This window comes from Pelodiscus sinensis, chromosome 13, assembly GCF_052426305.1.
Source record: "Pelodiscus sinensis isolate ZL-2025 chromosome 13, ASM5242630v1, whole genome shotgun sequence".
In the NCBI taxonomy this organism is placed as follows: Eukaryota; Metazoa; Chordata; order Testudines; family Trionychidae; genus Pelodiscus; species Pelodiscus sinensis.
Genome location: NC_143064.1, coordinates 23,858,010 through 23,872,852, shown reverse-complemented (window position 1 = coordinate 23,872,852; position 14,843 = coordinate 23,858,010). Strand labels below are relative to the sequence as shown.

General features: G+C 43.2%; 1 protein-coding gene across 1 annotated transcript in view; it reads right to left on the bottom strand.

The window, feature by feature from the left end:
* ABCB7 (ATP binding cassette subfamily B member 7) overlaps positions 1–14,843 on the bottom strand; it is an 84,020-nt gene that overhangs the window by 51,207 nt on the left and 17,970 nt on the right. Inside the window, exon 2 of the mRNA XM_075940890.2 lies at positions 5,264–5,341. Coding sequence (XP_075797005.1) covers positions 5,264–5,341 — 78 coding nt within the window. The remainder of the gene's footprint in view (positions 1–5,263; positions 5,342–14,843) is intronic.

Below are 14,843 nucleotides of genomic sequence, written 5' to 3'. Positions count from 1 at the left end.
ATTTCCTAAATGTTTAAACAAAGGTAGAAACAAGATACACAAAACTGCATACGTCTCCTCCTTATGCATTATCAAGGTTTGAATTAGAGATGTTAAAGACTAGTCAACGATCCAATAAGCAAATGCTTATCGGATAGTCTGTTGACTAGTCAATGCCCCGCCCCTTTCTGCCTCTATGAGATAGAGGCAGCGGGGGAGAGTATTTCAAAGCGGCAGCGCTGCACAGCTGATCTGCAGATCAGCTGTGCAGTGATGCTGCCCCTTTAAAATGTCCAAAGGGCTATAGAGGCCGTGGTTAGATGGGGACTCATCAGTTGACTCCAGATTCCACGCGGAATTTCCCCATAACCTGGGGTCAGATGGGGACTCCCTTGCTGAGCCCAGGTTATGGAGAAATGCCACGTGGTGCCCAGGATCATCTGGGGACTCCCCAGCTGACCCTGGGCTCCACAGCTGCCCCTTTGAAATGCACGGAGGCAGCATTTCAAAGGGGCAGCCGCTGCACAGTGCTGCCCCTTTAAAACACCGTCTTGGCATTTCCCAGGTTCTGCTGAAATGCCCCAAAGAACCAGGGTCAGCTGATCCCGGGTTCTGCTGAAATGCCCCACAGAACCAGGGTCAGCTGGGCAGTCCCCAGCTGATCCCGAGTTCTGGCGACTCTTGTGCATTTCAAAACGCACCCGTGTGCAGCCTGGAGTCAGCGGGACTACCTGCTGGCACCGGGCTGTATGCTGAGTTCCGCATTCCTCCTTTGAAATGTACAAGTGCCTATCAACTAGTCAAGTAGTTGATGGAAATTCCATCCACTACTTGACTAGTCAATTAACCAAATTTTAACATCCCTAGTTTGAATCCTGGGACTTCAACACGGTAGCATAGATTCCTACCACTTCAGTTACATCTGGTGCTTCCAAATAGGGAGACAGGAAGTAAGGGCCACATGCCAGGTCTGAGGAGTGCAGTTTGAGTCAGTCAGCCTGGTCCAGACCTTTGCTGCTCCCAGACATTGCCAGTACAGTGTGTTCTGTGTTGCAGTGGCAGTGCAAGCCTGTTTTTTTTTTTTTATATGGTGTTCAGTTATTTTAGCATACTGCCAAAATTTTCCTCATGAACAGAAGCGAGAAAAAGAAAATGATGATTTAAGTTTATAATTCAGCTACAATGCATGGAATTTCATAGGGCAATCAAGTCACTTTGAAGGCCTGGGCTGGCAGGTAAGTCTTCTAATATAGTATAAAGAGAAGTAGCATGATCTAATATATTAAAATTCAGATGTCCCTCATTCACAGTTCCATTTCTGTTATTCACTTCTGTAAAATCAAAGGGTAACATTAAAAAAAAAAAGACCTAAGTCACAGAGGTGCTTTTAAATCCCACTGAACTGTACACATCTGGCTCTATTAATCTGTTTCCTTACTTCCTCGTGTGGGTATGGTAGTTTCAAGAATGCTTGGTGAAGATCTTGTAGGTGTTGGTCTCTGTCTGAGGGGTTGGAGCAAATGCAATTGTACCTCAGTGCTTGGCTGTAGAAAATGGATCGTGTGATGTGTCCAGGATGGAAGCTGGATGCATGAAGATAGGCATAGCTGTTGGTAGGTTTTTGGTATAGGGTGGTCCACTACACGGGAGGTCCACTTGGACCAGTCTACATGGGAGGTCCACTTCCTGGACCCCACGGTGCAAATAACTGATGGTCACATAAACACTACCCTATACCGAAAACCTACCGACCGCTATGCCTATCTTCATGCCTCCAGCTTCCATCCTGGACACACCACACGATCCATCGTCTATAGCCAAGCACAGAGGTACAACCGCATTTGCTCCAACCCCTCAGATAGAAACCAACACCTACAAGATCTTCACCAAGCATTCTTGAAACTATGATACCCACACGAGGAAGTAAGGAAATAGATTAACAGAGCCAGATGTGTACCCAGAAGCCTCCTGCTGCAGGACAAGCCCAAGAAAGAAACCAACAGAACACCAGTGGTAATCACCTAAAGTCCTCAGCTAAAACCTCTCCAACGCATCAGTAATGATCTACAACCCATCCTGGACAATGATCCCTCCCTTTCACAGGCCTTCAGAGGCAGGCCAATCCTTGCCCACTGACAACCTGCCAACCTGAAGCATATTCTCACCAGCAATATACACCGTACCATAGTAACTCTAACTCAGGAACCAATCCATGCAACAAACGGTTCAAACTCTGCCCACATATCTATACCAGCAGCACCATCACAGGACCTAACCAGATCAGCCACACCATCATGGGTTCATTCACCTGAATATCTATCAATGTAATATACGCCATCATGTGCCAATAATGCCCTTCTGCTATATACACATCAGCCAAACTGGACAGTACCTATGTAAAAGAATAAATGGACACAAACCAGATATTAGGAATGGCAATATACAAAAACCTGTAGGAGAACACTTCAGTCTTCCTGGACACACAATTGTAGATCTAAAGGTAGCCATCCTGCAGCAAAAAAACTTCAAGAGCAGACTTCAAAGAGAAACTGCTGAGCTACAGATCATCTGCAAGTTTGACACCATCAGCTCTGGATTAAACAAAGACTGTGAATGGCTTGCTAACTACAAAAGCAGCTTCTCCTCTCTTGGTATTCACTCCTCCAGATCAGTTGATAGAAGTGGGCCTCATCCTCCCTGACTGAATTAACCTCATCATCTCTAGCCTGATTCTGGCCTGCATATTTATACCTGCCTCTGAATATTTCCACTACATGCATCTGACGAAGTGGGTCTTTGACCATGAAAGCTTATGCTCCTATACATCTATTAGTCTAGAAGGTGCTACAGGACTCCTTGTTGCTATTGAGGGAAATAACTGTAAAATTAAGACATGAGAATTTAGATAAATTTCCTAGCCTTACTTCATCCTATAGTTTCACATATTTCTCCATGTTGTTAGCAGATGAAGACTAAGAAAAACAACAACAAAAATATGTTTATATACAGAAATCAACCCTCAGACAGGTGAAAAACCTGGCATAATACTGTGCCATAGGTGTCAATACATTTTCAAAGTTTCTTTTTGTTCCACAAGCTAAGCATATTTTTGGAGTGATAAAGCTTTAGATACAGTAAAACTCCGATGGTCCGGCATCTGATGGTCCAGAACTCCTGATGGTCCGGCACCATCAGGAACCCGGAAGTGCTCCGGGCAGCCGGACCATTGGAGCTGCTCTGCCCCCAGCTTCCCCGATTCAGCCGCTGCTAAAACTGACCAGTGGCTGAATCAGGGAAGCCTGGGGCAGAGCAGCTGGAGTGCTGCCGGGTAGGTCCCATAGCGCTGCTCCTCGGCGCTGCGGGACCAACCTGGCAGCACCCCAGCTGCTCTGCCCCAGGCGTCCCCAAGAGCAGCTGGGGTGCTGCCGGGTTGATCTCGCCGCGCCAAGTGTCAGCACTACTGGACCAACCCAGCAGCACCCCAGCTGCTCTGCTGCAGGCATCCCCAATTCAGCCGCTGCTGAAACTGACCAGCAGCGGCTGAATCAGGGACGCCTGGGGCAGAGCCAGACTATCAGAAGGGGGGGGCTATGAGGGGCCTGGGGTGGCATCCCCACCCCACCCCAAGCCCCCCCTTCCGATAGTCCGGCAAATCTGATAATCCGCCACCCCCTGGGTCCTAAAGGTGCCGGATTATCGGAAGTTTACTGCAGTTGAGAAAAATTGAGATTTCTATACATTGTCAGACATAAAACTGCAGTATAAATGTGTGTGTCAACAAAATACAAAAGTTTCAGAGGGGTAGCCATGTTAGTCTGTAATAGAAAAAATACTTAAGAATTAATAGTCCTGCAGTACCTTAGAGACCAACAAAAAATGGAAATGGTATCATGAGCTGTCATGGGCAAAACCCACTTCTTCAGATATGTGTAAATTAAAGGGTCGAAGTTCCAAATCAACAGCAGAGAAAGAGAGGGCATGGAGAGGGAAAGGGGGGGGAGGGAAATTAATAGTATATTAGAGTTTCCATGCTAGATGACGCTGATAGAGAAGGTTCCAAGTACTCTTAAGTACATGGTGTTTGGCCATTTATGTCATTAGAATGTGGAATGTAGCAGGTAATCCAGTTAAGGTCTTTATTTAAACTTCTATTATAGGTATCAAGCTTATAAATGAAATTAAGGTCTGCAACTTCCCTTTCAAGCTGATTTTTTAAATTGGCTTGTAATAACATGGAAACTTTAAGATCATTAATGAGTGCCCAGGCAAGTTAAAACATTCCCCAAAAGGTTTCTGTGTGTTACCATTTCAAATATCTGATTTGTGCCCATTAATCCTTTGTTGTAGAGACCGTCCAGTTTGGCCAATATACAGAGGGGCATCTCTTCCTGATCTCTTGATGACATAGATCACAGTGGTGGATGTGCAGTTATTCACGGATACGGTGGTTTATGTGGTTAGGTCCTGTGATAATGTCACTTCAACAGACGTGTGGACAGAGTTGGCACCAGAGTTGACTGCAGGGGTGGATTCCTGGATGAGTACGATGGTGGTGTGTTGCGTGGTTGCTGGAAAGAATTTGTTTGAGGTTAGGGGGTTGTCTGTAGGCGAGGACTGGCCTCTCTGCCAATGCCTGTGAGAGTGAGGGGTCATTTTCCAGGATAGGTTGTAGATGGTTGATAATGCAGACGGGGGCTGTAGGTGATGACAAGTGGAGTTCTTTTCTTTTATTTGTAGGACCTATCTTGAAGAAGCTGATGTCTGCTACTTGTCTAGCTCTGTCAATCTGTTTTTCACTTCTCTGGGTGGGTATTTTAGTTTTAAGAATGCTTGATGTAGATCCTGTAGATGTCTGTCTCTGTCTGTGGGACTGGAGCAAATCTGATTGTATATTAGGGCCTGACTATAAACAATTGATTGGGAAATGTGTCTTAGATGGAAACTAGAGGCATGCAGGTAAGTGTAATGGTCAGTAGGTTTCCTGTATAAAGGTGGTGGAAATGTGGATTGGTCCAGGCAAAATACAAGTACATTTGTTGGCATTGATTCTTAGATATTCAGCAAGACATTTCAAGGGGAAAGACTATCAAGATTTCAACAGAGATTTGCTCTCCATTTCCAGAGGCAAAAACACATCTTGCCATTTATCTATTAATACAAAGAAATCATAAAAAGGAAAAATATATAAAAGATGTAAAATATACAACATAAAATTGAAGATGCTCCAAAGGCTTGATTTTTTCCCCTTGAGAGAGTAGGAGGAGGAAAGAGACTATAATCCTACCTTTGCAACATCTAACAATTGTCTGGAATAGCCACACTCTAACCTCTGCCGTGTAGCTTGTCTCAATGTCTGTGGAATCTACAAGACAGAAGAAAAAAAGAGGTTTGAGTAATTAACAGAGTACAATTTAGGCTTAGAGAATATTTCACCTAGTTCATTTAAAAATGCATAACATGGAAATTAAAAAAGACCATTTTTGACAAATGACCAAAAGAAAAAAAATAAATATGAAAAACTCTGGAGAGGAGTATGTGCAAAATAAATTGAATCCAACTATTAAAAATGCAAATTGTCAACAAATCTTTCACCTACATCCTCATGAGGGATGTTAAACTTAGATTAACTGGATAATCAAATATTTGATGCAAATTTGCAATTTGCCCCACAGCTGTTGCTACATTTCAAAGGTGAAAGTGCTATGGGGAGCATGTTTCAGATGGGACTCCATAGCTGGCCTCAGCCTGCATGTGGCATTTCAAAGTGGCAGCACCTCGTGCTGACCCCAGGCTCCATGCAGCGCTGCCACTTTGAAGTGCCCCCTTTTGTTTTCCATTAGGTTTCACCCCATACTTGTTCACCCTGTTTTCATGCCCTCTTACCTCAATCAATCCTGTGCTTGTATACTGAACCAAAAGGCTAGTGAAAGCTACAACTCTGCTGGGGAACTGTCACTGCTGCTATGAATCTGAACAAGACTAGATTGCAAATTTTTTCAGATGGGATCTAAAATACACCATATTTACAAATAAGGAACTCAGCATAAGTTATTAGTTGATGCTGCTGCAGAACTGGAATGCTATTTTTAAGCGCTGTAGGACACAGATCTTGTCTGCCTACCCTTCTGAAGTTCCTAGAACCCTTTGGATGCTACATGAACAGTAACTAACTATCCAGTCTCTGGATAGTCATTTTCATTGCTCACTATTTTTCCTATTGAAAGGAAGAGGATAATATCCTCCTAGCCAATGGCAGACAGGGGACACTCAGTGTGTTTCTATAACATAACTGGTATATTCCTACACAGAAGCATATTCTTTACCAAAAATAGTTATTTCTGAAATCAGTCCTGATACTTCTAGAGCACCTGGCTAGTATTCCACCATAAACCAGTCTCCTACTGCTCTGTTGCAATACTAACTGCACAGCACGCACAATATAAATCAATGCTGCTCAGCAGAGTAACAAAAGAGCAGCTCATCAACCCAAGGCAAAAAACAAATGTCAAGAAAATGAACTCAAGAAAAACATTTTTAACCTTAACAAATACCAGCAATGCCTTGTGTCTATTTTCTACACATTGCCTTAAACTTTCTTTCTGCCCTTCTAAGTCACATTGTACATTACAAATTGCTGATAAAATACAAACAAAGATAACTCAACCAGAAAATATTTGCCCATTTTAACACATCTTATTGTATTAAATGCTGCATACAGGACGTGATGACGTATTTTTGAAATTAAGCATTCTATTATCCCCTTTTAAAGATTAATCTCATGCTTACGGCACTTATGTAGCAAATGATTTTCTGGTATCAGAGTCTTGATCAAATGACACAGACATGCTGGTGTTTGAGCAGAACTGTTTTTGCAAGCAAACAATTTCTCAAATATTGCATAACAAAGGGCGGGACAAGGCATTCTCTGTGTGTGAAATAAGATATAGGGTAAAATTTTCAAAAACATAAGTCCTAATGACTTTCAATAGAACATACAGTAAACTTTGTAAAAGTGCTTCAGTGTCTTAGAAGCCTATGTTCCTGCCTAGAGCAACTTTCAATCTTAATAGTCAATATTTCAAGGATTCAGAGGGGTAGTCGTGTTAGTCTGTAACTGTAAAAACAACAAGGAGTCCTGTTACACCTTAGAGACTAACAGATTTATTAGGTCATGAGCTTTCAAGGGTAAAACCATTTTGTCAGATGTATTTCTACCGTGCAGCTGAAATGTGTTACTGGTATACCTGCAGGAAAAGAACTCAAATTTTGGCAGACCTTTGATACTACTTTAGATTGATGGTAAACTCTTTACAAAGACACCCATTCCTCACAGAGAACACCATCTAAGATGCTCCCTTATGTTTATATTGACAAGAGTTCAAGCACTTCCACAGACCCACAGCGAAAGCATGGCTTGGGAACAGAAATTATTTCAATTGTAACCAGGTATGAAACAATTTAGGACTTTATAAACTGATACCAACATCTTGAATTTCACCAGTGGTCAACAAAAGCAAGAGCAAACCCTATTGTACTGATATGGCGTGCTCCCCGTGTGAGAGCAACCTTGTAAGTAGGCCATGGCTTTCCACACTAGCTTGTTTCCAAGTGGTCTTTGTGCATAGCCACATGTAGAGAGCATTACAGCAATCTCATCAGTGTCAGAAAATGAAAAAGTACAGATATAGCACATAACAGCCACTACCTGCACAACCAGCAGCAAATCACAATCTACCATCACCCCTAAATTGTATACTTATTCTACAAACTCCCTAATTCAGATGGAGTGATTAAGTTAAGAGACCACTGATGACTGCTTTCCCCCAATCTGTTAATACAGGTTGTACCTCCCTTAACTGGACTCCCTGGTACCGCAACATCTAGCATGGACCATGGATGATCCTGGATCACAGAGCCCAGGAAGAGGGAGATCTGGCAGCTGAGCTGGAGTGCCATAAGGGGCACTGATTACTCAGCCAGGAACCCAGAGTGAGTGAGTGAGATGCGCTCGCGCACATGTGTGGTGATGGTGGTGGGGCAGATGGCATGGCAGGCAATTCTGACCCCAGTGGCCAGGGAGCTCTAGCCTGGCTACAACCATGGACCTCTGGGCCAGGCCAAGGAGCTCTGATCCCAGCTGCAGCCAGAGAGTTCTGGCAGCATTCTGGCTCCAGCAGCTGGGAAACTCTAGCCCTAATGGCAGCCAGAGAGCTCTGTCCCAGGCTGCAGAGCTCCATCTCTAGACTTGTTAAGGTTAGCAAGAAGCATGTAAATTAACATTCAGGTAACATCAAGCATATAAACATTCAATATTTAACCCAGAATGTTTTTGCTCTTAGAGAATTCATGGGAGTACATGGTTCTTGAGCTATAATGACCTTTGGGAAAAAATTCACAGCTGCAATCCTGAGAAAGATTTAGATTACTGCACTATATAAACAAACATGCATGATATTTTATAGACAAATCACATTCCTAGTCCAAAAAAATTATAAACCAAGCACGATTATACATTTTGAATGAGATATATTGGAAAATAAAAGTTTTACTAGACTTATTTAAATTATTCTACTTTCTCTACAATATTATTTAAATTAATGATTTTTTCCCCATTACACAAATTTTATTAACTCTATTGTAAATAAAAACTTCTTTAAAAGATTTTGTTGCATCTCTATTAGATACTTCCTTAATACAGGAATTTCTAATCTACTTTTGTTAAGTAACTATCGTGAAGGGCTCATGTCCTATCTCAAGACAAAACTCAACTTCCCTCAGTTTAAATTGTTGAAGCTGCAGCCCTTATGTGTAAACTAACCATTGGCTAGATTTAGAGGCTACCAAGAAGCAGAAGAAAACATTTTATTTTTAAAATAAGCCATCCGTTACTTTATCGACAGCTGCAGGACACATACGTGGAGGGAGGGGGGGAACATGGCTTTAGGGCAGTGATTCTCAAACATTTTGGCCCACAGTCCACCCCGCTCAATGCAGACCTTGATGTGGACCACCCAGCCAATCAGCCATGATGACAAAATGGGTGCAGGAGTGGGCTGAGGGTGGGGTCTGGCTGGAAGATTGGGTGCAGGAGTGGGCTGAAGGAGATCTGGGAAGGAGGGAGGGTACAGGAATGGGGTGAAGGGTCTCTGAAGGAGGGAGGGTGCATGGTCTGGGCATGAAGGGCATGGGGGGCACTTACTTGGCTCCATGCCCCCTGCAGCTTCTAGGCACTGCCAACTACTGCTCCCATTGGCTATAATTCTGGCCAATAGGAGCAAAGGAAAGCCTCCAGGTGAGCAGTTTCCTACACTGCCATTCCCCCAGCCAGGAAGAGGGGGAGTGGCAATGTGCCTAACCATTTCTTCCGTCACAAGCCAGATCCATCCTGGAAAGCTCACCCATCCCCTCAGCAGGAAGCTGGAGCTGGTGCCCCAACCTCATGGAGGGGCTGCAGGCCTGGAGTACCAGCACAGGCTCCCTGCAGCAGGAGGGATGAACCCAAGGCCTGTGGCCTACCTGCATAATGATTGTAGACCACTAAAGATCGGCAGACTACACTTGAGAATCACTGCTCTAGGTCAGTGGTTTTTAAACTTTTTTGATCGCGCACCCCTATCAGTAAAACAATTTTGAGCATGCACCCCCATTATACGTATGTATATTTATTTATTTATAAATTATATACATATACTACTGTACTAATGTATTATGTACATTATAAAACAACCTTTTTTAATTTCTATTTTTTGTGTGAGATAAAGATGAAAAACAATATTTTTAAAATAATTTTTTATTTTAATTTTATTTTATTAACAGTACAGAAAACCTTTTTGCTCTCACTAAAAAATTATTATTATTAATAATAATATTTTTAGTGAGAGCAATATGATTGAATATGCTTAATTATTTTTGAAAATCTTGGTTTAACACTTTGTGATACAGCAATTCAAAGGTCTGGTTCTAAATTCAGTTTATTTCGATACTTGGTTTTAATGGCTGTCATCGCTGAAAAAGACACTTCACAAGGATACGTAGATCCAAATGGAAGAAATGCATCATTGGCTGCGATTACTAAATCGTGATACTCATTTTTCAATCCCATCCACCAATTATACAAAAGTTTTTGTTGAAATCTGGCATGTAAATTTCCATCTTCCCTGATGTCAATCAGTTGTTCTTGCAAACTAATCAGAAGCTGTTGCATTTTTATATTTTTAACAAATGGGTTCAAAACCCACTGAAACTCTTCATTTGGAAGATTTTTAAACAGGTTAGAAAATTCTGTTTCCAGGTTTTTTAAGTGTGCAGATATGAGAGATTTTATAGGTGACACACTTACATCATTTTTAGCAACAAAAATCATATAACAATGGAAACCTTTCCAAACACCCGTTTTCAAAATGCTCTCTCCATAGCACAAGTTTCTTTTGATAAGCAGTTACTTTCCCACTCATTGTTAAAACGTCACCTTTACCCTTAAGGGACAGATTTTGTGTGTTTATTTTTTCAAAAATATCTGCTAGGTAACATACTACTGATAGCCACTTGCCATCACAGAAAAGGTCAACAAATTTGGAACTCTTGTCTTTTTGTAAAAGAAAAATGCATAACTCATAAGTTCGACAACTCTGTGCTGGTCCCTCCCCTGCAGGTGTCTACCCTTCTTGCTTCACCCCCAGAATCCTCTGGCACCTGCACCTTTTGTTACCCCTGCACCCTCCTGGTGCCTCCCCCTTCCCTCACTGCCCCTGCCCCCTTTGCCCTCTTTTTCCCTGATGCCCACCCCTCACCACCCTCTGCCCCCATTCCTCTCATGCCCCTGTGCCCTCACACGACTGGCTCCATCATCTTCCTCATGCCCACCCCTTCTTTCAAGCCTTATCCCAGCACCTCCCCCTCCTCCCCTCTAGCCTCCAGTGCCCTAACCCTCTCCTCTCCCAGCATCACCCTGTCCCCCTTCCCACTGACACCTCCCCTCCTGCCCTTTTCCTCATTGTCTCCACTTGATCCCCTGGCATTTGTCTCTCCTCCGCCTTGTCCCTTAAGTGCCTTCCCCTTTCTTCTCCTGACCTGCCCCTTCCCCTCCTCCCCTCAGCACAAGCCCCTTCCTCTCCCAGCCCTTCCCCCTATTTTCCCCCCTTCTGCCTTCCAATTTGCGGGGCTGGAGTCTGTGATCAGGCCCCAGAAGTCCCCGCAGCCCTGGCCCCAGCTGCTTCCGGGGCTCCAGACCAAGTGCTGGGCTGCGCACTGCAACGCTGGGCCGAGTGGTTTTAAAGTTCTGGGCCGTGACATCATGCCATGCCTGGGTGTGTCCCCTCTCAACTGTTGTGCGGCCGTGCATGCGCTCCCTCGGCCCCACCGTCCCCCATACATGTCCAGTGCCGGGGAATTTTCTTCCCGTATCCCCAATGGATTGTTTTGCGCACCCCACTTTTGAGACCATTGCTCAAGGGCATGCCACCAAGGCCCTCAGACACAGTGCAGCCAGTCGCTTCAGAGCAACCCCAACCCACTTTATTCCCTGAGGCTTCAGAGAAACCAGTCAATGGAAGCTATGAGATTTTGCTAGGGGTGGGGGCAGCATGTGAAGCCTCCCCCACCCTCCAGTGTCCGGGGCAGAGAGCCACAGGGAGCACATTTTGAGGCGCCTGGGGCTGCAGTAGGCAGAGAGCCTGCCCCAGGATCCTGAAGGACTGCTGTCCAGGAGTTGCCTAGGAAAGCAGCTCCCTGCCACATCTTGCCTCTGGAACCCCAGTACCTCCCTCTCCCCAGTTCCCTGTCCCAGGTTACTATCCAAACCCTCTGACCCCCTTCCTCTCCTCCCTCAGGTCACCTGCACTCCCTCCTCCATCCCTCCCACAGCCTAGAATCTTCTCCTCCTTCTCTGACCCCACACTGTTTCCTGCACCGAGTCCCCTACCCCGAGATCCTTTCTTCACCCACCTCCGGCCCAGACCCTGCACTCCCTCTATCGAAAAGTGTAGCCCTTTACCACTTACCAGAATCTTGGAGTGCCCCCCCACCACCAAAAGTTATTGCTCATTCCTGCTCTAGGGTTACACAGCTTTCTCTTCTACCTACTCTCAATAGATTGAGAAAAACTACCCTCTTACAAGAATTTGAGTTTACATAGCACCTTTCAAATTAAACAGGACTTAAATAAGTCATACAATACTTCTGCACGTAGGGAAGGATCCCAATGTAAAGATGAAGGAATGTAAGCAAAGAGATAACAGGATTTGTCTTATGTCATGCAGGGGAAAAAAAATCTGTGAGGGAGACGGGAATCCTAGTTCTCTTGAGTCCCAATCCTATGGCTTAAGGATGAGACTGTCGTTCCTCTCATGCTTCTCTTTGAAAAATCAGGTATCAACAGGGAGGCCAAAGATTAAGCTAGCATGAGCAACCCGCCCTTTAGTCAGAGATAGACAGTGTTGAGGCAGCACAGGGAGATAAGACATAAGTTTGTGTTGCTGCTTTCCTTGCCGTACCTTTTCCCTGGACAGCAGACTTCGGTCTTCAGTAGAGTCAATGAACAGAAATCGTTTACAAAGAAAAAATGTGTTTGTACCTTTTTATGGCCTTTAATGAGGTGCAAAGATGTCCCTTCTTTGTTTTTGAATATTTTTGCTCTTATTTTTATTTCAGATTGCACAGGCAACCTTAATTATGGCATTTCCTAATTTCTGAGTGTTTGACTTTAAAAGCTTAATAAACTTTTAGTTCCTTTTTAATATACTATATAGTTTCAAAGCTGAAACATGCAGTTTAGTATTGACTGTACTTGAAAACTATTTATTCCTACAACGTCATGACTAGGGATGTATTAGTGCATATGTTTAAATGGTTACATGCAAGGCCGCCTTCTGCACCACGGCCTCTGGATCAGTTGGTAGTGGGGGGTTGGCAGGTGGGAGGTGGTGCTCCCAGGGAGCTGGCTTTTAAGCCTATTCCCTGGGTGCTCCGGCTCCCGTGTGTAAACATGTGTAACTGCTGAACATTTCAACACTTACACATTTACCAAATCCACTCCCCCACTGCATTTTAACATCCCTGGTCATGACTGTTGCTAGTAGGTTACATGTTATAAATATCTTACTTAACACGTCAGGGCATTGAATGCAAAAAACAATCAAGATTACCAAGCATTTATTCAAGGTCAAATCTAATATTTGCAAACTTTTCCGCTGAATTTTCAACTATTCCAGGTAGCATTATGCTATGCAGCCACTTCTGACAAATAGTTACCTGCATAACTAAGATATGTTAGGGATGAATCCACTTACCGTGGAAGTATATGAGAGTCTTACCACTGGATTTACTGGGGAGTTATTCAGGGTCCGTAAAAGCAAGAAAAAAAATTAATAGAAGGAAGCAAGGAAAGAGTGCTTGTGAACAGATGGGAAGAAGAATGTGAATGAGAAGGAAAGAGTGAAAGTGTTAAAAGAAGCATCTTAGTAAAAGAGAGAAAATGCCAAGTATAGCAGCAAAGGAGAAGACGTGGGAGTAAAGAAGACTGGCAAGGCACTGTGAAAAGAAGAGTGAATGATAATAGTTGGACTGAATTTAGGTAGAGGGAATGAGGCGAATGGAAATGTTAGACAGTTAATGAGAATGAATGTGGAAAGAGAAAGTATGGGGACCGGGAGAGGTTAAATGATCAGACTGGGCTATTCAATACATTACGCTCACTTAGGCAGTCATCTCTAATGCAGGAAAATAAAACTAAAGACAACATTGCTTAAGATCAGTCATTTTTGTGAGAATAAAGTCACTTCTTCATTTGATTAAATGTTCTTGTTTAGCAAGAATTACACAAATTAACTATCAACCTCTCTTGTGTATTTACAGTGTGATCCCTACATGGATTTTTATATAGGAAGCTCATGAGATTGCTTTTACGCTGACTGTTTCTTTAAAAGGCAAAAATTATTATACCATTGTAGAATGGGTCAGAAATATAACCTTCTAAAAATGAAAGCTATATTCATTTTATCAAAATATCTTCAGCTAAGCAGCTTCATTACAACAGAAAGATGACATTTTCCTTATTTTGCTGCTTTTATTTATTTCAATGGGAGCTGCTGCTTGTTGGGACCTCTGAGAAAGACTTCTCAAGCTGGACGCTGAAAATCTGAGACCAACTGTGAAAATATAGCTGTGTCTTTCTTCATTTCATCTACAGTTTGTAGACAAGTATTTTGCTGGCTGATGCTGTATATTTAAGAGACAAGCTAAGTGAGGTAATATCTTTTATTGGACCAACTTCTGCTGGTAGAATAGACAAGAACTCTCTGAAGCTCAAAAACTTCTTTGGGTCTGGAAAATGTAACCAGGGAGTCACAATTAAACAACAGGTGGAAAAGGCTGTTAATCATACTGAAGAATACCAAGACTTAGAAACCATTTCAAACCACTCCCCACACAAAAGGCAGGTATCTTCCAGGAAACAGCCAACTTCTTCCAGAAAATCCACAATATTAACAATTTCCTTCAGAACACATTCTGTCCCATTATGAATGTCCCTTTCCTATACGCCAATATCCCTCTCAGTGATGGAATCACAGCTTCTCTCAAGACAAAGGACAATTCTCAGATATACGTGCCAAAAATGTTGCTCAACTTGACAACACACAGTTTGTCCAAACCACAGGAACAGTCACAGGTACAGCTGTGATGGTTCTGCAATATGCCCATCTCTTCTTGGGACACCTCAAGGAAGAATTTCTGGGAAAATGCATCACACAAGCAATGATATACATTGATGACACTTTCATTCTCTGGACAGATGACCTAACTACCTCACAGATTTCCACTACAACTTCAATAGCCATCACTGGGTTTGTTTGGTGAGCCATGCCTCT